This window comes from Phlebotomus papatasi, chromosome 1 (assembly GCF_024763615.1).
Source record: "Phlebotomus papatasi isolate M1 chromosome 1, Ppap_2.1, whole genome shotgun sequence".
NCBI lineage: Eukaryota > Metazoa > Arthropoda > Insecta > Diptera > Psychodidae > Phlebotomus > Phlebotomus papatasi.
The window spans coordinates 73,351,775-73,375,183 of NC_077222.1; the positions used below are offsets into that span (position 1 = coordinate 73,351,775).

The window sequence follows — 23,409 nt, forward strand, 5'->3', positions numbered from 1 at the left end:
ATAAAAATAGTTTTTTGAGGATCCAAAATTTTGAAGAAGAATCTATTTTATTGCTTTGTTCCTTGTTTAATTTTATTTAATAGTACAACTTAGACTTAGCAAGATTGATTTATTGATCAAATTCAATATTTTTTGTTCTCGTCAAATCGAACTCAAATTTGACATATTTCTTTTGTATGGAGGACGCTTTATATCTGTTCGAAATAAAAACACCTTTTTGGTAGGAGGCACTAATTTTACAGAATTCGCTTGATAAAAGGTAAATATTCTTGATTTAGAACTTCAATCTAAATGTGTTCTTGAGTTCTCTTTAAGAAATATAATCAATTTTCCCATAATAGATTCTCCGGAGCCCTAAAACTGGGCCTAACCTCAAATCGAAATGTCTCTTATGAGGAATATATTCTCCCGGATGCTGAATAACTTACCATCCTTGCCACAGATTCAAGCAGTGAGATATCGCTACCATGCAGATAAATTAGCAAAAGGTCGTCTTCTCCGTAGATATGGGTACAAGGATCCTATTATCCAAGGAGGGCTCCTTCCTCGATACGATTGTGGCCGGAAATTGCCAATGCCGGAATACAGGTAAATTGCATTTGTCTCAATAAATAACAAAATATAGCACTAGCTCTCTGTCAAATTATCTTCCAGACCGAAGAATCCCTATGCCCTGAAGAGAGCTGTAATGGGACAAAATGATTACATTGATATCCTTGGGAATGATCGTTTACATCCCACAAAAGTCCTATATTCTGTACCTGCATGGCTTCGTGGTGCATCAGGGAATGAATATCAGCTGCTTCTGCGGAAAAGGAAGATCCTGAGCCAGTCACTTTATCCTCTAGTACGGCCTACTAAATGGAGAGATTTGGAGAAACGCATTAAATATCTCTATTATTTCCTCAACAAGAAGACAAAGACGGGATACTCAAAGGACAAGTAAAGAGGTAATTTTTTTTAGCATTTTCAAAGGAAATGGAAAAATTGAGAAAATTAGTAAAAAAGTTGTTAAAAATTTGTGTTTTAAATTTTCCCGATTATTGGACACTGCGCCGTGTAATATGATGAGGCGGAGCAGTCATGGATTTTCCATTTAAGTTTTTTTTTTTGAATATAGGGGAAAGGCTCATAATTTTGTCCAGTTTCTTATTTTGGACACTGAGGATAAAATTGGACACTAAAAATAAATTGATTAAAATGATGGATTTTTATTCCAAAATTTGATGAATAATGAATTCTATCTAAATATTTGTTCTTTTTGGAAGATTTTAACACTAAATACGTTAAATTTTGAATATGATTTGAGTTGAAATTTGCTTTGTTGAAAATTCAGTGTGAGCAATTGCTTACGAGGACAGAACTTCGTGTTTACTTCAGTCTTATTTAGCTGTGGTGAAATGCTAACAAAGTTTCTCCGCTTTTTTGAGTGATATTATTGAATATTCATTGAATATTGTGTTGATTCACGTTAGTGGTGATTTGTACATTTGACCTAAAGTGAGATTTGCCTTGTGAATTAGATTTCTCGTGTGAAAAATGGGAAATTTTCTAAGACATTCACCAGTGCGGTGATACTCCTTATTTTGGACAGGTGTTTTTCTCACGAAATTTCGTGAAGTTTTAGCTTTTGTGATGACTAGGTTGGACAAATACCTGGAGATACAAAGGAGCATCATCTCTACGAAAGAGATGTACTGAGAAAAGCCTGAAAAGGCTCCCGGAAAGGCCAGGAAATGAGCGAATCCGCACGAATTTGGAGTACCGAAGTCAGTTCACTTTAATGAATAATATGGAGAGTTTCCGGGCTTCTTGTGACATTCTACGTTTCCCTTACATGAACAGGAAGAGGACTTGGTAAAATTGGTTCATGAAATGAAGAACAATGGGCATCCTGTTGAGGCGGATTAGCTGTCCATATTTACAGCCAATTTGTCCAATTTAATAACCAAGTTGTCCAAAATAAGAGTCAAATTCATCTCTACATATCAATCCATTTTCAAACGTATTAAAAATAATTTTAGTAAAAATAAGACGATAAATAGCTTGCCAAGTTTCTAAACAACCCTTCTGAAAAGAGAGTAACAAAAAAAGTCAATTAGTATTGAAAATATCGCACTTCAAACTTGGAACATCGATGCTTATAACGTCAGTTAAATCAGCATTTCTCGTAACTTACTTTTGACAACTTTTCAGGAGACGAAATTTTCAGTTCAATATTATTTTTCTTAAAAATGAGCCCCGAATGCGATACTTTTGGCTCAAAATAATGAAAGTGACACTAATAAACTGTAAGTTAACTTGAGAAAATCTTTATAAAATTATTAAAAAGCTGCAATATTGAGAAATATGTTAGAAGAAACATAATAATATTTTATCGTAACTTCTATCATTTATAAAGCCGTAACTTCCAATGTATGGAGATTCTGGAAGTTACAACAATTTTCTAAAATGCATTATATGAATTTGAATTATTCTAGTGATAATAAGCGCCATTATTTGACTAAATTAGTCAATAATACTGTTATCCCTGTGCCTAAAAGCTTTTATTTCATAAGTTTTATTGAATAAATTTTGTGCGCCACGTCGCTTGTTTTGTTTTGAATTAATGACAGATGGGTAGGGATTTTTTCTCACTTTTTCTCGCAAATATTGAATTAAAATGATTTCATGTTATTTGCACTGTCTTTTGATATTTGGAAGAGTTTATAAACGTTTTATTGAGAAATATTGCAATTTTGCTGCACAAATTATAAGCCACGCAAGTAAGCAAAAGAAGTTACGGCAAATGCTGATTATTATTGAAAATTTTGTATGGAAATTTGTCGTAACTTCCCCAAAAATGGAAGTTACGACAAATTCTGATAAATTTTTGTTAATTAAGGGCACTTACGATAATTTTTGTTTAAAATAATTTTTATTGTGCTTATAAAAGTTTCTTTTTCACAAGTGCGTTTAATAAACAAAATTACGCTGATTCCAAATATGTATATATCTCAAAATCGCAAAAATGAAGTTACGATAAATGCTGATTTAATTGACGATAAGCAGACTGGGCAAAATTATGAGCCTTTACCCTAAATATTTTTAAATATCATTTTTTGGGAAAGTTTGCTTGCCCAATGATGGGTTTTGTTTTTCTAAAGGCAAACCATGCAAATATTATATTGAAATTTCTATTTGAGAGTCAAAAGTAGGCTATATACACCGGCGATAGCCGCTTTATATATGGGCGCAGACCACTTTCCCGATTTCCCGTCAGATGTCAGATTTCTCGTGACTTTTTGACATTTTGCAGCCTGCATCCAGTATTTTTTATTGTTATATAATTTTCACGAAACAAAAAAACTAAGAAAACCGGATTGTAGATAAAAGGAAAACTAGTCATGGCATTTCGCTTAGTAACCCAGCAAATGGCAAGGCGTGCGGGTCTGTTGACTGGACGGCAAATTGTTCAATCCAAACAGTGTGCATTTAGTGTTTCGGCGAGAAATATGACGGAGAACGTTCGCATCGAAACTGATACCTTTGGTGAGTTGAAAGTACCCGCAGATCGATACTATGGGGCGCAGACAATGCGATCTGTGTTGAATTTTCCAATTGGGGGCACACCTGAGCGAATGCCCGAGCCTGTCATTAGGGCAATGGGTGTGCTAAAGAAGGCTGCGGCTCTGGTGAACAAGGAATACGGTCTGGATGCTCGAGTGGCAGATGCAATCTCCCAAGCAGCAGACGACGTCATCTCCGGGAAGCTATACCAAGAAGATCATTTCCCGCTGGTGATTTGGCAAACGGGATCGGGAACGCAGACCAATATGAATGTCAATGAGGTAATTAGCAATCGTGCTATTGAATTACTGGGCGGCAAACTGGGCTCCAAGGATCCCGTTCATCCCAATGATCATGTCAATAAGTCCCAGAGTTCCAATGACACCTTCCCTACTGCCATCCATATTGCTGTAGCCCGGGAATTGGTTGAGAATCTCAAACCCGGCCTCAAAATCCTCTACGATGCTCTGGCGGCAAAATCCATGGAGTTCCAGGATATTATCAAGATTGGACGAACTCACACGATGGATGCTGTTCCCCTCACTCTGGGTCAGGAATTCAGTGGATATGTGCAACAGATGGCTTTTGCCATGGACAGAATTGATGCTGTCCTGCCGAGGGTGTATATGTTGGCCCTTGGAGGCACTGCCGTGGGAACTGGCCTCAATACCCGTGTTGGATTTGCCGAGAAGACAGCCGCCAAGATTGCCGAACTCACAAAACTGCCTTTTGTCTCAGCACCTAATAAATTCGAAGCTCTTGCTGCCAGGGATGCCATGGTTGAGGTCTCAGGATGTCTCAATACAATTGCCACGAGCATTATGAAGATTGCCAATGATATCCGCTTCCTGGGATCAGGACCTCGCTGTGGTCTTGGGGAGTTGATGCTACCAGAAAATGAGCCAGGAAGCTCAATTATGCCTGGTAAAGTGAATCCCACTCAGTGTGAGTCCATCACGATGATCTGTGCCCAGGTGATGGGTAACAATGTGGCAGTGACTGTTGGTGGATCCAATGGACATTTTGAGCTCAATGTCTTCAAGCCTTTGATTGCCTCCAATGTCCTGCGATCGATACGTCTTCTGGCAGATGGTAGTCGCACCTTCACAGCCAACTGCGTCAATGGCATCCAAGCCAATCGGGATCGCATTGCACAGATCATGAATGAATCCCTAATGTTGGTGACTGCTCTCAATCCTCACATTGGCTACGACAAGGCGGCCAAGATTGCCAAGACTGCGCACAAGGAGGGCACAACTCTCAAGGCGTCCGCCCTGAAACTGGGATATCTCACCGAGCAACAATTTGCTGAGTGGGTGCGTCCTGAAAATATGCTGGGTCCCAAGTAAATTTTCCATTCTCCGCTCCTGCATCATGTACTTTCTTTATTTCGCGTGAACTCGAGGTCACATTGCAAAGCCAATGAAGCCTGTTGAATAAAATCTCATGATAAATCCAAGGGCATGTGAGTTGTTTTCACGCTTATGGGAAAGTAAATTTGTTGATTATTTTCATTTGAAATGTATAATAGTAATTTAAATAAATTTCATAATCATCGAATTCTTGTTTCTCTTTATTCATTCTTATTGGAATCAAAGATATGAGAAATTTTAGAGGGATCAAAAAGATCTTCGGCTGTACTTGACCTAGTTTCTCAACCGGATGCTTCAATAATGTTCCCTTTTACAAACGAAGTCATGTGGCTTACGAATTGATAAGTGGCCGAAAATTAACTTCCTCTGGTTTTGATTTATCGGGACAACAATGTAATTTTTAGTCAAATTGTAATCCAATAGATTATCCTTACATAAACATACAGGGCTATAGGGGTCCCTATTGATCAAATAGTGCAAATAGTGGGTATAATAAAGAAGTTATTTTTGGATCAAAAAACTGTTGCCAAAGCATGGTAAATCCAGCGATAAAAATCAATTTAGTTCGGACAGGTAGAATAAATTTAAGTCTTCTAAGTTAATATGAATTTCATCCAGAAATATTGAGAATTTACGGTTTTACAGGATTTTTTCGATTTTTTGGAAAAAGAAACCAAGGTTCATTTTTTTAGGTCACTTTTTTTTAACAAGAAATCCAATAATAAAAATCATTTAGTAATTTTGTCGGTTTCGAAGAAGACTATTGTAAGTCTACACAGTAGTATAAAAAGATGGTATCATTGGATGTAGAAACCTTAGATCTACATCCCCACAAAATTTTATGTTGATTAATTTCTTCCTGCAAAAGTTACTAAAAAAACTAAAAATAGTTCGGAGCACTTTTCGAACCTATTCCAAACAATATTATTGCAAAATGATTAACAATAGTATTGATCCGAAAATATTTAATCTTTAATAATTATGGTAAAATAGTTTACAATACTCTATTATCTGTAAAAAAATCAATTGAGACATTTTAGGTATTGTAACTCGTTTTACAATAGTAAAAATCAGGAAAATTAGCGACTTACAATAATTCTGCGCGGAAATTTTGATGAGTTTAATATTGCAAAACGACTTACAATAGGGGAAAGTGCTCTCCCTTCGAACGGTAATGCCTTCGAATAATGTGAATTTCTTTTGTTTTTCGTAAGAGATTTACACTAAATTATCATGAAATTATCAACAATTGATTATAAGCTAACTAATATTTAATATAAATGTGTAAGTCTCTTAGAAAAACTAAAAGAAAATTCACATTATTCGAAGGTATGAACGTTCGAAGGGAGAGTACTTTCCCCTACTATATAACTTGGAGTTTTATAGAATAAAATCCGAACGTTTGCATGGCAATACTATTGTAAGGATTGTAATGCCTAACGCACATTAACTTTTGTTTGTAAACATGTTTTTGACATTTTAGTGAGAGTGAATGAGATCTAAATCTAGTCATCTTGCTCACTCTTACTGGAAGTTCCGAAAACATGTTTACAAAACAAATGTTATTGTGCGTTAGGCATAATGCCCAACGCACAATAACTTTGTTTTGTAAACATGTATTTGGCATTTCTATGGGAGTGAGTGAGACCTAGATCTAGTCATCTTGCTCACTCTCATAGGGCATTTTGAAAACATGTTTACAAACAAAAGTTATTGAGCGTTGGTCATAAGTTATAATTTCATGTAAACAAGAGGTTATAAATTTAACGCGAAGTCAATTTTCCATTAATAAAATAGTCAGAAAGGTTAAAAAAAAACTTGAAGCAAATTTATATGTAAAAATTTATTAAATTTGACTATGTTACTAATTATAATTTCACAAAAAATAGTAGATAATAATTTTACCTGTAAATTCAGAAAGTTGGAAAAGAGCGCAATAAAAATGTAAATATGTGATCTTATGTGATAGACAAATCAAATTTATAGGGGAAAGTCTGCCTTTGAACGAAAAATGATGTTCAAAATTTGAGATTTTTTTCAGAGTAAACTACAAAAGGAGTTTTACTTTGCACTACACCAAAAAATTCTCTTGTTCATTAAGCTTCTATGCTTACCCCATTTAGGACTCGCAAGTCCTCAGTTTTTCCTGGTTGAAAATGTGATGCTTGAAAATGTGATGTCGATATATTCAAAGGCAGCCTGCATGGTCTGCCTTTGAATGTGGTTGGGCAGCCTTTGAATCTTAATTTTTCACTGAGAATATTAGGGCTGTAACATTAAACGGCCCATCATTGATTAGCATGAATCCTAATGCACTCAATAAAACCACCACTGTAGTCAAAAGTCATTATACAACAACATTTTTTACATTTTTCTGAAGCACTGTTTTTCACTTGAAAATTTGTAAGAAAACGCCTTTGAAGTTGACAATTGTCAGTTTGAAACATCTCGGCCGGAGCAAGATAGCATGTTATAAGTATTTGTATGACATTCGTCGGACCAAAGTAGGAGTTCTATTCTGCTCCCGGACAGGAAGCTGTCAGACGTTTCAATGTATGTAAAGAGAGGATTCAAAGGCACACAACATTAAGATTCAAAGGCTGCCGCAGAGCAATATTTACAAACTTTTATCACCCACAAAATTTGTCTCATCTGAATCAAAATGTATTTGGAGAAATACCATGCAAGAGTAACCTTCTATGACTCACAGTAGAAGATTTGTTCAAAAAATTATTTTGATTATGAAAAAACACATGAATTGTGAAACATCAAAATTACAGTTTAGAGCTCAGTTTCGTTTTTTTGCCCTAGCACCTAGAAAATAAGAGCTAGGGTCTACATTTTTTGATGACTTGTGAGTATTATGAATAGCTATCTAATAGTTAATAGAAAAGGATTTATGCTTTAAAGAAAAATGAAAAAAATTAGAATATTCAAAGGCTGTCGCATTCAAAGGCAGACCACTTTCCCCTATATGGGGTTTATAAATGAAATTTGTATCTTGAATTCAGTTTATTTGTATTAAATATTACCAAATTATTTTCTCCGGCAATCTTTCTAAAAAATGAAAAGCATTAAGGTTTCTGGATATTTGACTATTTTGCTGAATTTACTTCACTATTTATATTTTTAAAAAATCGACATATCGGATTCAATATAAATAATATTTCTATTGTAAGTCATTTTAAATTACCGAGTTCTGCTGTTTTTTCCAAATTATATTATTGTATGTCGACTTATCACATGCATCTTTGATTTGAATTTATTTCATCTCATTCTTGATCTTTCCCACCCCCCATGCGTCCACCGCCGTCTTAGCGTTGATTCCATCCTCAGGACTAAACGGTGGAAATGTCCTTTCTTTGGTTGTATGTTACGGATTCTACAATATGCATCTTGTTAAAAATTCCGCACTAGATTATGATAAGTCGAGATACATTACAGATTTTTCTGACTTTGTTAAATTTTCCAAAAAACATTAATAAATGGGCATTTTTTTTACATTCTCCACTAAAACTGCAATCGTGGAACATGTTTCATGCGGAAGCACTTACATTTTTCTACGATATATTGCAAAAAGTATAGGTAAATTAATTGCAGTAAAATTTTTATAGCTTAATATTGTATCTCAAACTTTGAACCTCTTTCCTGAAAAGTTGAATTTTAGACTTACAATAGTCTTCTTCGGAACCGACGATTTGTAGAACCATTTTAAGGGGTTTATGTATCACACACACACTAAAAACCTGCGTTTTTTACATTATTAAATAATTTAATTATTAAATTATTTACATTATTAAATAGATAAAAATTATTTAATTCAAGCTCTTTTTAGAATATAAAAGTACAATATTTAAGATTCTTTTTTTTTAATATTTATTTAAAAATTTCATTAATTTGGGCGTTGGGATCAGTTTTTGTTTTGGATACCCTTTTTTTAAATCTTAATTTTCGGTGGACAAGATTCTTCAGAGTAAATTCATTTGGCGTCATAAAGAAAATTCTTGTTAGCTGATGAGTTAAACTCGTACCTGAATTGGTGGATTTTTTTCCTTTGATCGTAATTTATTTTAAAAGACGAAACGTGGTGTAAAATACGCTGAAATTGGTAAGATTTTATTTAAAATTCTTCCAAAAATACAAATTACCTTTTTTTTTCAAAAATACACCAATGAAGTACAAGTTTAACTCATCAGTTAAGAGGAAATATATGATTTTTTGATGTCAAATGATATTTTAAAATTTATTTACAACCGCTTATCCCTATCGGGGTTACGGGCTTCGGACAACCGGGTTAGTAGCCCACGCCGACGATCCCCCACATACTTCAGAAAGGTGTTTGGAATCGATTCTAAAACGACTCAAGGCAAGATCTTTAATTCGATTTAGCCACCTTGTCCCGGGTCCACTCCGAGTTCACTTCTTCTTTAAAATATCTTGCATGAGTTTATTATACGGCATTGAATAAATGAACAGTTAAAAGTTAAAATTGATCAGTAACAAAAAAATTTGAAACAGTGATATTATCGTCCAAATTTTGGCAAAGGGAAAATAAAGGTCTTTTCACTGTATATGGAACTATTTTAAATGTTAAATATAAAAATTACCATCGGAAAATTGCGGTAATTTGCCCATAAAAAAATTAACCAGTGTTCGTTGGTTATAGGTTGAATTAAACAAATTTTTATTATCTTGAAAAGCAAAAATAGAGAAATTATCCTCTTTTTCAGTCTGTCTGATCCACATAACCCCTTAAAAATATTATATCAATTATCCATAATTTTTTAGAGTGAGTAGAGCAAATTTTAGGTAGAATAAACAAACATCGAATCGATGACGGGAATAATTAGGTATTTGTAATACGAAACGTAGAAAGTATTCAATGATAAAGAGTTATTTAAAGAGATATCAATCTTTCCAATCTGCGATAAAAGAATGTGAGAATCTTATCAAGGTCATTTATTATATTTATATCTCAATTCTGAATTTTTGTTTAACAAATTCTATATTAAAAATTTAGAGATAAGATAAAAACTTAAAACCTTTATTGATTTTTGATAAAAGATATGAGATATCACTTTAATTTTTCCTCTATTACTGGCCGTGATTCTGCACAAATTTTACGACAGCATTATAATACTCTGCAGTTATTATCTCAAACTATATCTAATGTCAATTTAAAATGATTGCAATTAAATTTTTTCAACTTGCAACCACATTCCATTTTTAGGAGTCATTACTGTGCTTGCAGGGTCCAGAACTAAAGGTATTGCTGTTTTAGGGGTCGTCTTAACTCGGTATTTTGAAAGCAAATTAGCCAATCCAACTCTAGTCTGCATAACACCAAATCTCATTCCAACACAAATCCTAGGACCTTCTCCAAATGGTAGCCAAGCATAAGGATGTCGTGCTTTGATGTTCTCTTCGGTAAATCTATCCGGATCAAACTTTTCAGGATCAGGATAAATTTCGGGATCATGATGAATACCATAAACCGGAATTGATACCATTGTCCCCTTTTCAATAATATGCTTTGTACCAGGAACATGATAATCCTGTCCGCAGATTCTCAATAGGTTGTCCACTATAGGATGCTTCCTGAGAGTCTCTATTGTTAGGGTATAATGATGATAAGCAAACGATCACTTAAGCTTAAATTATATAATACTTGCCATTGATAATTTGATCGATGTATTTCATCTCCATGCAAGCTTCATAAGTGTATTCACCATTGTATTTCTCCAATATGCCATTGACTTCTGCTCTGGCTTTATCCTGAATATCCTGATGTTGAGCCAATTCGTAGAGAGCAAAAGTCATCGTAGATGATGAGGTTTCATAACCCGCAATGAAGAAGAGGAATGTTTGTGCAGCAAGTTCTTCGAATGACATTTTTCCTAAATCCATATCATCACCTTCAAGTTTTCCTGTATTCTTGATTTGCATCAAAAGTGTTAGAAAATCATTTCTTTTGATGTTGTTCTTCTCACGATACTCAGTAGTTTCTTTGAGCAACCTCATGAAGAACTCAGACACTTCAGGTTTATTAATTTTCATTTTCAATAAACGACCCAAGTCTTGAAACATAATTAGGAAGAATATTCGAACGAATTCAAAAGACGTGAATTCAAATACTCTCTTTCCGATCCTTCGAAACTCCGTGTCAGGCTCTTTAAGACTATTACATTCAATTCCAAAAGCACAATTTCCAATAACATCAGTTGTAAATCTCGATAAAACATCCTTAATTTCAATGGTTGCCTTCTTATCAGCAAAGGGTGCTAAATAATTCTGGAACTCTTTGGCAACAGCTATAATTGTACTGTGCATCATCTTCATCTTCCCTGATGTAAAAGTAGGGCTTAGTTTGTTACGCAAATTTCTCCAACGTTGTCCAGTTAGTGCAAACAGATGACCAGATAGAGGATCATCTTTTTCATTAACATAGAATCCTCTATCGGTGAAATAATGAAAATCCTTTACGAAAATACATTTCAGAAATTCCAAATCCGTTGGAATAACAACGGGCTTTGTGAAGAAGTACACTCCTCCAAAAATACCTTGGCTTTTGAGCTCATTGTATGCTGCTGTGAAGATTTGACACGTGTGTTTCGTCCTGCCCATTCCCTCGAGAATACCATAAGGAAATACTGGTTTGACATAAGGAACTCCTTTCTTTTCCCAATATTGGAACTGTTTCTTCACATACAGGTATCCTGCCACTAGCAGTGTCACAACAGTCACCAAAACTAAATTCCAATCCATAATATATTTGGTTATTGAAAAACAAAATCACGGACGAATTGTGATACTTTCTACTCCACAGTTCCGCGAGATATATTTCCAAATTCGCAAAAACGGAGCTTTATAGAGTCTTGTAGAAACGTGACAGTATTATATCAGTAAAGTTGTGATGGTGCTTATTTTTGCTAATTCATTAATGGTCCCCTTAGAAATATTTCATTTTGCTGTATGTTTCAAAGCTTTCGATTGTAATGTATTATTTGCGGTGTAGTGAGTGAAGTATATAATAAAAATATATATCACAATTTTGTTTGCTGATCTGCAATATAATAGAGATGAATGATATTGCAAAATTTGGTCGGCAGTAGTCTATCACCTTACCTAGTGAAAAATGTCTGGCTATTTGTCTAATCATATAGATTAGAAATTTAAGATACGTGTATACAGTTAAACTTTGAGCTTATTCTAGCTTAGTGAATGCGAGCTGTGATTGTTGTATAGTCAACTTACGTTTGAGTACTACTTGAATATATTTTAAGGGTGTGGACAAGTATGGTCAAAGAGTGAACTGTAAGTGGCAAATCGGCTGATCATCTAATCAGCACAGCCACAAGTGTGCCGTGAGTGGCAGATGTATTTCCAGCTATTTAGAAGTCTTCACTCACCCATAGATTACCTTAGTACAAGGCTCTATGACACGGAATTCAGATTTGATGTTCAGCCTAGTTCCAGAAGGTCTCGAAATTCGAAATAGCAATCATTTTTAGTGGGAACTCAATGGGTCAAGTGGTAGAGCATCCGCTCTATGATGCATTTGACCCGGGTTCGAATCCCTTTTAGTTCACCAGGAATTTTTCTGGCGTTAAAAGTATTCGAATTACATACAGTGAGTTTCACTGCACTTGATACCACGGGGCATGGGACTGATAAGTTTCTGATAGGTTATTACTATCGCTTTTAGTTAATTTTCAAAATCTAAATCAATTATTTGCTCTTAATACTAAATCTTAAGATGAAATTTTTCCAAAATATCTTGCCTGACAAGAAATTAGAAAAGTTAAGCTATATGGATAAGCCTTATGCTTTCTCTAAATACACTTACGATTTAAGCCAAGAGATGGCTTAGAGTAATTATAATCAAAATAATGATCAGATTACATTTCCATCAATTTCTGACTAATCTGTCTCTCGGTTTAACCCAATGAATTACATAATTCAAATTCAATTACAAGAACTACGAGAATTACAAGAATTCAATTACAAGAACTACGAGGAAATTTGTTTAAGTCGCGGTGCAATATCTGCAAAATTTTTACAAGGAAAAGTGAAAAATATCTTCACTTTTTATTAGGCTTGATGGGCCTCTGCAAAAGATATTAATCATGTCCAACGTCCAACACACAAATCCAAAAATAAAAATAAAAAAGAACGGTTGACAGTTGAAAAAGAATCTAATTCTGATATTTTTATCTAATACAACTACGTCAAAGGAGTAAATACGATTTTGAAGCTTAATAACACTTTAAAACAGGGTGTCTATAACCTACCTTGTGAATATGAGCTTGATCATAATATCTTTATTGATTTACTGAACTGCAGAAGCTGTGAAATTTAATAATCAAAAGTCAACTCATTAATTATATTGCAATGAGTAATCGTGACTTCATGAAATTTTATAAAACCAGAGGATTTACGAGTGGCAGAAGCAGAAGTGAAACAAAACAATTTCTTGATCACTTGAGTTTGAGAGATATCATTCAGTTGGAGAATATTTGTATGATTGAAAACGCATGTTCAATATCTGTTGATTTTATAATGAATTGATAAGATTTTCACACAAAGCATTTTTTCTAAAAAAAAATATTGTTTGCACTTGAAAAAACAAACAAAACATCGTGAACTGGATGAAGATTATTTTAAGATGGTTCAGAATAGAATAAAATAAATATAAATCAGCTTATGAAAATTGTTTTTTTTTACTGCCTATTACTGCCTACAAAATTAATATTAGTAGTGAGTGAATTATTGTATTTCTTGAATTTACCATAAATAGTACTTATTTATTTATTTTAATAAATTTTAGATTTCTTTTATCAGAAATGTGTTTTTTGTTGTTTAGTTCGAAAACGATATCTGTGATTTTTTTTTGTTTTAGCATATATTTTGGAGGTAGCCCAGGTGAATATTTTGGACATATAAACCTATGATCGTAAAAAGTAAAAATTTTGACATAGAATTATCGAAGGCCAAAGTGTAATCACTCTTAGAGCGCTATTTTTCAATCGATTTGAATAAATTTGCATTTTTTGGAAAGGTCCTAAAATTTACGATCTGGCTAGATCGATTTTAATCGGTAATGGATCGATTAAGAAACTCGTCATTAACTTATCTTTCTTTAATATTTCGTCGGTTGCCTCAGCAAACGAATGCTGACACAAAGCAAATGCAGTTAGCACAGTTGCTGAGGCAACCGACGATTTTCTTTTTCACCATCGAAATTTCAAATGTTAAACGTTTAAGTTCTCCAAAATTATATATCAGAACTTTGTAAGGATTAAAGTTATTTGTTTAAAATGAAATTCTTAAAAATTTGCAACCTATTAACCAATTATCAATTTTAAGATGATTTTTGGGTAATTTACGAACCAATTCAAATCGATAGTAAATCACCATGAACGCAAAAAATATGTGAAAAATATAGTTCATGAAAAGCTTTAAGTTCTAAGGCAAAATTCGCCTAATTTATCTGATTATTCCTTCAAATTATTTATTTTCTTTTTATGTTTTTTTTTATTATTCTTATGTGTATGTATACAAAATGATTTAGATGAATTTTAAAATGCATCTCCACGAGCCCAATTTCTATTAATTTTATTCACTTCCGCTGTAGAGATCTGATTGCTCGATACGTTTCTCCAAAGTTCACATCACAATTTAATTTGCACACATAGTTGAGAGCTTGTTATAAAAAATTACTATATTGCTACTATTTACAAAATATAATTAATATATTCATTTGATACTTTAGTTTTTTTTAAGACAAATTAAAAAAAATAGATTTTTATTTTTTATGAATTCTTCAAAAAACTTATGTTCTATTTGTTCATGAATTAACGAGATAGTAAATTGAATATTAAGCGTAGAACAACACAAAAACCAAGAGAATATTTCCATGATTGTATATGTATGTTGAAATAAAGGGTAAAATATAGAAATAAAATTGAATTGATGATCAGTTTGTGCGAAGCATCTGAGAGAGCATTAAGATTTCTTCAGAATGAGGAAACTTATTTTGTGGATAATAGCCATTTGGCATTTTTCAGGGAGTTTTGCCCAGAAAAGTACACAAGAGAATATTCAGAAAGTGCCAATCCTTTTGGGTATCCTATATTCGGGTATTCAATCAGATATTGGCAAAGAGTGTCGTGAAGATGTGAATTTGGCCATCGAAAGTCTAATGCAACGTGAAATTTGGGCATTGAAAAGTGCGTATATAATTTTGTGAAAAAATATTCACTCAATAAATGTCCTGAAAAATATTCTTTTCTAGTGCTTGATTCAAGTGGAGATTTCGAGACAAATTTTATCTGGCAAAATGTCTATTGGTTGGGATCACGTGAATTTTGTAGTGCTATCAATTCTCCCATTCCTGTTTATACTGAGAAAAAGACTAAATCAGTTCAGAAACTACTTAATGATCTTCCACCCTTTCAACTGGACTACCGTTTACTTTACGGCGATATTAAATCTAAATATCAAATTTTATACGAGTATACAATCACAACTGTCCTGCACTTGGGACTTTGTGTACCAAAATCCTGCTCTGATAAGGACATTCTCTCAATGAGCCAAAAGTACTTCAACGAGCACCGTGTTCATCCCTTCTTTGATATGGAAGTCTATTTTACTCATGTGAGAAATATGAAATTTGATTGGACAGTCTTTAATAATTGGATTTTCAAATTGTTAACGTGAGTTGTATTTGTCCTATTTTTTTTTCAAAATATTCTAAAAAAAATCTCAAAACTTTTACAGAGGAATTATCCTAGCAATCATCCTTGTTCATGTTCTAAGGGAGAAAATGATTAAAAAATCGCCAAATACGTTTTTTCGGCATTTTTCTATGAGAAATAACTACAACAGTTTGATGTCTTGTGCTGAGGATCCCAAGATAGTTTATTCCTTAAATTTCTTCAGGACCATCTGTAGTTGTTGGGTTACTGTAGCCCATGTCTATCTACTGAATTATGTGGCTGTGGAATCTATTCCATTGAATGGAATGCATTCAAAATTATTCTATATAAGACTTTTCTACAGATCAGCTCTAATTTTGGATGTATTTTTTCTAATGTCGGGATTTGTTTTAGTTTACAATTTTTTAAAGAATCACGAACTCTGTGAAACTATCCGGAAAAACACATTCAAGGAGAATTTGAGATTACTCATCAAACATATTCTTCATCGATACACACGCTTCTTTCCAACTGTTGCAGCTACTCTAATCCTATCTCGAATCTCGCATCTTATCTTCGATTCCATCTTCTACAGAGACATGAGGCACAACCTCTCGATGGAATCTTCAGGGTAAGAAGTTTTATATGGCCACAGGCACCTTAAAAGTTATCCTAACACAATTCCAAAAACTAAAATATTCAAATTAGAGTATTTTTTTTAAATAAAAAAATACCCTCTCATTTATTCATTAAACAGACATATTAGGTGTTTCATAGATGCTACATTAATAACATATAATTTTATTGGGATAGGAGTTGAGTTTCATTCATAGTGCAAAGTTCAATGTCTACCTTGAAATGTAAATTAATGTCCATTGCGCATTGTGGATTTCCCATTTAATTGTCAAATTTACATTACAAATGTATTACAATCCCATCTCTTTATTAATCGATGAAATCTCTAGCAACTTTTCTTAATTAAAAATTTAAAAAAAAAGAGCCATAAAACATTTAAATGCATTTAGATTTTACACTAAACATTTTATCACTGAGAGATTTGTTGTAATAGTTTTTTTATTGCTAAATTAATTTCACTTTTCAATAGGAATTCTACACTGTACTGTGTGGGACAAATACAGTGGGTGTCAAAAGTTTGTTACGGCTTGTATTTTCAGGAAACCAAGTGGAAAAAAAGATAGAAAAAAATACTTTTTAAAATTTTTCTTTTTGCAAATTGGTTGCCTGTCATCCGTAGATCTTATATATGTATTTTATAAATTATTATAAATCTTATTTCATATGAAAAATAATTGTTTGCCAAATGTTGATTATTTTTTTTGCGTCAAAAGTTTGTTACGTCTATTGGAAAAGTACCTCAAAAAGATGAAATGCGTGCAACTAACTTCTTTTAATGCAGTTATATTTTAAAGTTATGTCATTTGATAAGAAAATAGTACATTCACACATTTTTAAAATTTTCAATGGTCAATATATGCATATAAACAAAATGATAAATAATAAGAAATAAAATGTTTTTTGTTAATTTAAAATTTAGGCCAAAATAGCAAGTTACAAAAATTTAAAAGAAGAGAAATTGTTCAGAAACACTCCCGGAATGAATCTGCGTCATAAATTTTCGGTATGGATGGAAAATCCCTACAGGATGTACATAAAATCGTCAAAATTTATGTTGATAAAATATAAGTATATGTGGAAAACACTACTGACCAGACCCAGGGTTTGACTCAGAAGGTTTATAACTGCATTGTAAGTATCTCTGATAGTGACCCCATGATATCTGTTCCATAAATTCAGAGTCAGTTGATTACCGAAGGCATACAAGTCGCTACTATTACAAAAATCAAGATGAAATTGAAAAAAATGTCGAGAATGGTTGACTGACTTACGGGATTTCATGGATAAGCAAGTCCAATATGACTAAAAAGTTGTATTTCTACTTAAAACACGTTAAAAAGTTAATTTGCAACATTTTAACCACATTAGTCTTGCCTACCCGTGAAATTTTAAGGAGCAGTCAAACATTCTCACGATCTTTTGGAATTTCATATTGACTTTTGTAACAGTAGCGACCTGTATGCCTTCGGTAACCAACTGACTCTGAATTTTTGGAACAGATATCATGGGGTCACTATCAGAGATTACTTACAATGCAGTTATAAACCTTCTGAGTCAAACCCTGGGTCTGGCCAGTAGCATTTTCCACATGTACTTATATTTTATCACAATGAATTTTGGCGATTTTATGTGCATCCTGTAGAGATTTTCCATCCATACCGAAAATTTATGACGCAGATTCATTCCGGGAGTGTTTCTGAACAATTTCTCTTCTTTTAAGTTTTTGTAACTTGCTATTTTGGCCTAAATTTTAAATTAACAAAAAACATTTTATTTCTTATTATTTATCATTTTGTTTATATGCATATATTGACCATTGAAAATTTTAAAAAAGTGCGAATGTACTATTTTCTTATTAAATGACATAACTTTAAAATATAACTGCATTAAAAGAAGTTAGTTGCACGCATTTCATCTTTTTGAGGTACTTTTCCAATAGACGTAACAAACTTTTGACGCAAAAAAAATAATCAACATTTGGCAAACAATTATTTTTCATATGAAATAAGATTTATAATAATTTATAAAATACATATATAAGATCTACGGATGACAGGCAACCAATTTGCAAAAAGAAAAATTTTAAAAAGTATTTTTTTCTATCTTTTTTTCCACTTGGTTTCCTGAAAATACAAGCCGTAACAAACTTTTGACACCCACTGTAGTTCAAAAAATATGATAAATCTTGATCAAATGTAGAAATTTTCGTTTTCGTTTGAAAATATGCAGTTATCGCATTGAAACCCAAATAATTAGAATAATGATAAGACTAATAAAAATTGCAAATGTTGAGTAATTTTAATCTTTGCCACAAAAAAACTAATTTTGTTATCTATTTTTGGTCAAAAAGGTAAAAATATAAAAAGGTCTTTTATAAAAATATAAAAGACCCAAATGTCTATGTTGGAAAAATATTTAGCTATTGTATCGAAATCAGCAATTTGCAAGAAACTTTTAAGATAAGTTTAATTTTCGTTTGAAACAAACGATATTTTTTCAATATTAGGGTATTAGTGCCAAATTTCGAATAAATTGCATATTATCTAAAAGGTCATTTACTTTTGTAAATATTTTTAAATACAAATTGTTTCAATTTGTATCAAAAATTGTTTTCAAAGTATTGTACAATACTTTGAAAAGTATTGCATCATATTTGTTTTCTTCAAAATTATGCTTAATAGATTTAAAATTTATATAAGATATATGTATTATAAACCTTTATTATTATTATTATTAACCTTTTAGTATATGTACCTTTTTAAACTTAATTACAGAAAATTTTGAGGCCAAATTGGAATGCATAAAGCATTTGGGTTCCAACTCAAAACCGAAAATCTTTTATTTAGAAACTCATTTTTTTAAACCTTAAATTTAATTTTGATTTTAAACTCAGTTTTTTTAACTCAATTTTTTTTTTCAAAAACGCGAATTTCCAAAATTTTAGTGTTTTACTGATCATAAGTATTGTGAAGTACTAATATACCCTGAAAACATTCAATTTTGAGTTAACCTGGTTTTATTTAATTTTAAAAAAATCGTAATATTTTAATTATTTTAGAAAGTTAAACACAAAAGAGTAAGCTCACCTTTTCAGAGAATGTAGTACACAATGTTGACTGATCAACAGAAAAAAAATCAAAATTTTTGAGAATAAGGTGTTTGAATTTTTTTTTTTCATTTTTACAAAAAAAAAAGGGATTCGTAAGGCTGTTACAAAACAAACTTGAGCATATAATTCAAAATTGAATAATATCGTTTCAAACAGAACAAGAGTGTCTTAAATAAAAGAAAAAGTAAGAAAAAATTTCAACACGTTGCCGAGATAGATTTACTTTAAAATTTTTCGTGAAATATCGTGCATCTTTGACACCCAGAATTTTTTGGCCAGGGTTAGCAAATTTTTTTTGGCAAAAAAAAATATATGTATACTATTTTTTGTGTATTTTAAGAAAGTAAAATTAAAAAAAAAATTTAAGATTATGAAGAAGCTATCATCACTGTGCCTGCCCGAATTGAGATGAATTGACCCAAAAGTCGTTAAAGCACTTTTATTTTGAAAAAATTAAGACTTAATATTTAGTTCTTATGCTTTAAAGTTAAAATCTTAAAAAAAAATCAAATCCTAAAGTAAAGATTTAGATTTCCGATTCAAGATTAGCACTAAAGATTTATCTCGGAATGTAAAATTATATTGAAAGTTATTATGATTATTCTATTAATGTACTGCATTCTTTAAACATTTTCTAATAGGTGGATTTGGAATGTACTTTTTATTCAGAATTTTGTGCCTTTTTCACGAATGGCAATAGTGTAAGTACTTTCTGTTGTGTTTATAATGAATTTTATTATAGTTTTATGCATATTTTTTCAACAGATGGACTTGGTCTATGGCCTGTGATATGCAGTGTTTCATCATTTTCCAGACACTCCTCTTTATTTATATCAAGTAAAAAATATACCTTTGTTATCGTATCTATAATTAAAGTTATTATGTACTTGATATTCTTTCAGATATCCTCGCTATTTCAAACTCTCAATGACTCTTGTGATTGTGCTTTCTTTGGGGCTTTCTTATAATTGCATGCTCAATGTGATTAATAGTGAGCATTTCGAGTTCTCGTAAGTATTGTTTTATTTTTTAAATCTTAATTTTTATGTTTAAAAATAAATGCAAATTTCTTGTTTAATATATTTCTTTAAATTCAGATTAAATTAAGAGAGATTTAGAAGGTTGTTTTGGCTGAATTTTAAAATTACTTAACACATTTTGTTATCAAGCAATTTTCTAAAAAAAGCGAGGAAAATATTTCATTATATTGTCCAACGCATAATTACTTTTGTTTTGTAAATATGTTTTTAACGTTTAAGTGAGAAAAAGAGCAAAATCCAGATCTGGTCATCTCGCTCACTCTCACATGCAATTTTGAAAGCATGTTTACAAATACAAGTTATTGTGCGCTAGGAATATGTTTGAATTCTGGAATTAACCCTTTTAGGATAAGTGGGTCACCTGTGATACAAAATAAAAGATTTTTCGTCTATAGAACTTTATTTTATCTCCTAGTAAATCAGAAAGAATGATTTTTGAATTAATCCTTTAAGGACGAGAGAGTCAAAAATTAGGGGTCAGAAAAAATCACTTTTTCTGACTTTTAGGAGCAAAACCGAATTTTAAAAGGCGACAGGAAAAATTTCATTTTTGGATCACCGGTGACACAATCGTCCTTAATCCTTTAAGGACGATTGGAACATCGGCGTCCCATAAAGAAAATAATTTTTCCTGACTACGTAAAGTTATTTTTTTCTTATGTTTGTACGTAATTGCAAAGTAGAAAGTTGAAGGAAACTTGGATATTTTTCGCAAGTCTCCAACTATTTGCTATATAGTAAATTTTTAAGCTCAAAAATTACGAATTGTTAAATTCTAATATAGAAAATTTATTTTAATTATTTTTTATACTTCCAGTTTTTTTTAAGTAAAACCGTTTTGGATTAAGAAACTACAATACTCAAACATTATATTTTTCATTAAAGTTAAAATTATCTGTCATTGGTATCGTCAGAAAAATTACTTAAATTTTTTAGCTATTTTTGTCCCTATCGTTCATAGAGACAAAAAATACACCAAATCAGATTCTGTTGGCTTTTCGAAGATTAGATTAGATGGTAAGACGTTTCATAAGTTTGGTTTATCGGTTTCATTTTTATTGCTGATTTTCGGTCAGCGAAAACTATCTCGTCGTTAAAGGGTTAAAGGGATAAGGGCAGAATCACATTGACAATAAAACGCTTGCCGTGGCCTGACCGCATTACTTTTTTAACATAACGTTAATTTACGCATTTTCATTGAAATTCTTACGCAAATTTCCCTTTACCGTATTACCTTATCTCATACTCGGTGGCACTATGTGAAAATAATATAAAAGAAAATTGAATAAATAAAACGAAAATTCGATTCGATACAGTGTTTTTGCTCACCGTTTATCGATTTTTCGTTTTATTTCTTCAATTTTCTTTTATTATTTTCACCTAGTGGCACCGAGTATGAAAAGGTAATACGGTAATCGAGAATTTGCGTAAGAATTGCAATGAAAATGCGTAAATTAACGAAATACGGTGGGCATTTTACTGTCAATGTGATTCTGCCCTAAAGGAATAAATGATGCTATCTCAAGTTTTCGCATTGTTTAACTAGATAAATATAAATTCAACATCGGAATTCAATTTACAATCACAGACTTTGAGTATTTCGCGATGCCTATACCACTTCTCTAGGGATTAAGTTGTTGATTAAGAAAGAATTTGTTAGTGAAGATAACATGAACTTATAGAATTCCCACAAAGTATTTTTTGCATACGCCAAATTGCTAAAATTGTTCTGTTCTCTAACCTTCCTGTTTAATCTTCCAGATATCATGGTTTTATATGCCTCGTTGATGAATTTTACATGAAACTATACTACAGGATTATAACTTATGCTTGTGGAGTTTGTATCGGTTACATTGGCTACCGAACCATTGGAAAGGAAGTGAAAATCTCAAAGGTTATTAGGAGAGGTTTTTGGATCACAATAGTCATTTCTCTTGGAATAATAGTCTTCTTTAATGAAGACTACGTTTCTCCTATCCTACTTCCTTTTCTCTTTACCTTTGGAAGAATCACATATACGCTTCTTGGAGGATTTGTTATTCTCTTTGGTCAATGGGGATACTGCAATTGGATCAATGAGATAGGCAAAACACCGTTCTTTATGAAAATGACTAAACTTTCATTCACGCAGTATATGTTTCATCCAATTTTTATTCACATCATTATGTGCTCTCACAATGATGTTACCTCCACTTCTTTCATATCGGTGGTAAGTTTTAAAATCATTCAGTAGATAACCCTGATTACTCAATCGATTTTTTTTCAGATCTACCTCTCAATTACTACGGCAATTTTCACTTATTACTTCTCCATGGTTTTCAATGTCTTTGTTGAAGCACCTTTAAATCGTGTGTTCGATGATATTATGCAAATGAAAAAAGTCAAAGAAAAAATTGACGACAATAAGAACTTTATGTAGAATTTTACTTCAAATATAAAGCTGTTTTACAAATGATTTATCTGAGCCATATTTAATTGAGTGGTAAATTTCTCTTTCAATCAACTTTTTTTTTAAGATTGAATAAGATCCTTATAAGAATACTTCACATTCTTAATACAAATATCTAAAATATTCTACATTATTTCTTCTGTATAATAAATTACTAATTGAATACAATGCTATTGTATTCTTAATATTAAGAATTCATATAGGATTTCCCAATATTTAGAAAAAAAGCAAGAATTATATTATTTTCATTTATTTAATATTTTGATTACTTAATTTTTTATCTGGAAATCTAAACGTCATTTAATTGAGGATCACAAATGTTTCAGATTTTTGTCTCTTTAATAGCTTGTTTCTAAGATTTTATAGAAAATTTATAATTTATTTTGAGTAAAAATTATAACAGACATTCTTAGAAAAATTTAGGAAAACGAAACTTATGTAAAATTTAATTTCAAAATAATTAAATATAGCAGGTAAATAAAAATAAATTTTAATATTTTCCCTGTCTAGACTAGTATGTAATCGCCGCCCGAAACCAGTTTGATAGAAAAAAACT

The 23,409-nt window shown here is 31.9% G+C and overlaps 4 protein-coding genes across 5 annotated transcripts; 3 read left to right on the forward strand and 1 right to left on the reverse strand.

Annotated features, from left to right (window-relative positions):
- Positions 1-172: 172 nt before the first annotated feature.
- On the forward strand, positions 173-16,080 carry LOC129801452 (39S ribosomal protein L51, mitochondrial). 2 transcript variants are annotated; one of them, XM_055846534.1, is made up of 4 exons: positions 173-259; positions 342-588; positions 655-950; positions 16,034-16,080. In XM_055846534.1, the coding sequence occupies exons 2-3, from the start codon at positions 383-385 to the stop codon at positions 944-946; spliced, it is 498 nt and encodes a 165-aa protein (XP_055702509.1). In that variant the 5' UTR covers positions 173-259; positions 342-382; the 3' UTR covers positions 947-950; positions 16,034-16,080. The 2 variants fall into 2 exon arrangements, with proteins under 2 accessions (XP_055702509.1, XP_055702501.1); XM_055846526.1 differs by lacking the exon at positions 16,034-16,080 and having other exon boundaries at positions 655-1,018.
- On the forward strand, positions 3,243-5,109 carry LOC129801158 (fumarate hydratase, mitochondrial-like). Its single transcript, XM_055845935.1, has one exon. The coding sequence runs from the start codon at positions 3,387-3,389 to the stop codon at positions 4,896-4,898; it is 1,512 nt and encodes a 503-aa protein (XP_055701910.1). The 5' UTR covers positions 3,243-3,386; the 3' UTR covers positions 4,899-5,109.
- Positions 9,867-12,184, reverse strand: LOC129801164 (cytochrome P450 6a9-like). Its single transcript, XM_055845947.1, has 3 exons — positions 12,048-12,184; positions 10,595-11,985; positions 9,867-10,530 (listed from the first exon to the last, which is right to left on the reverse strand). Exons 2-3 carry the CDS (start codon positions 11,685-11,687, stop codon positions 10,115-10,117), a joined length of 1,509 nt encoding a protein of 502 aa, XP_055701922.1. The 5' UTR covers positions 11,688-11,985; positions 12,048-12,184; the 3' UTR covers positions 9,867-10,114.
- Positions 14,861-23,341, forward strand: LOC129800866 (nose resistant to fluoxetine protein 6-like). Its single transcript, XM_055845576.1, has 8 exons — positions 14,861-15,151; positions 15,217-15,637; positions 15,702-16,250; positions 20,006-20,065; positions 20,130-20,201; positions 20,267-20,374; positions 22,166-22,613; positions 22,671-23,341. The coding sequence occupies exons 1-8, from the start codon at positions 14,944-14,946 to the stop codon at positions 22,821-22,823; spliced, it is 2,019 nt and encodes a 672-aa protein (XP_055701551.1). The 5' UTR covers positions 14,861-14,943; the 3' UTR covers positions 22,824-23,341.
- Positions 23,342-23,409: the final 68 nt, after the last annotated feature.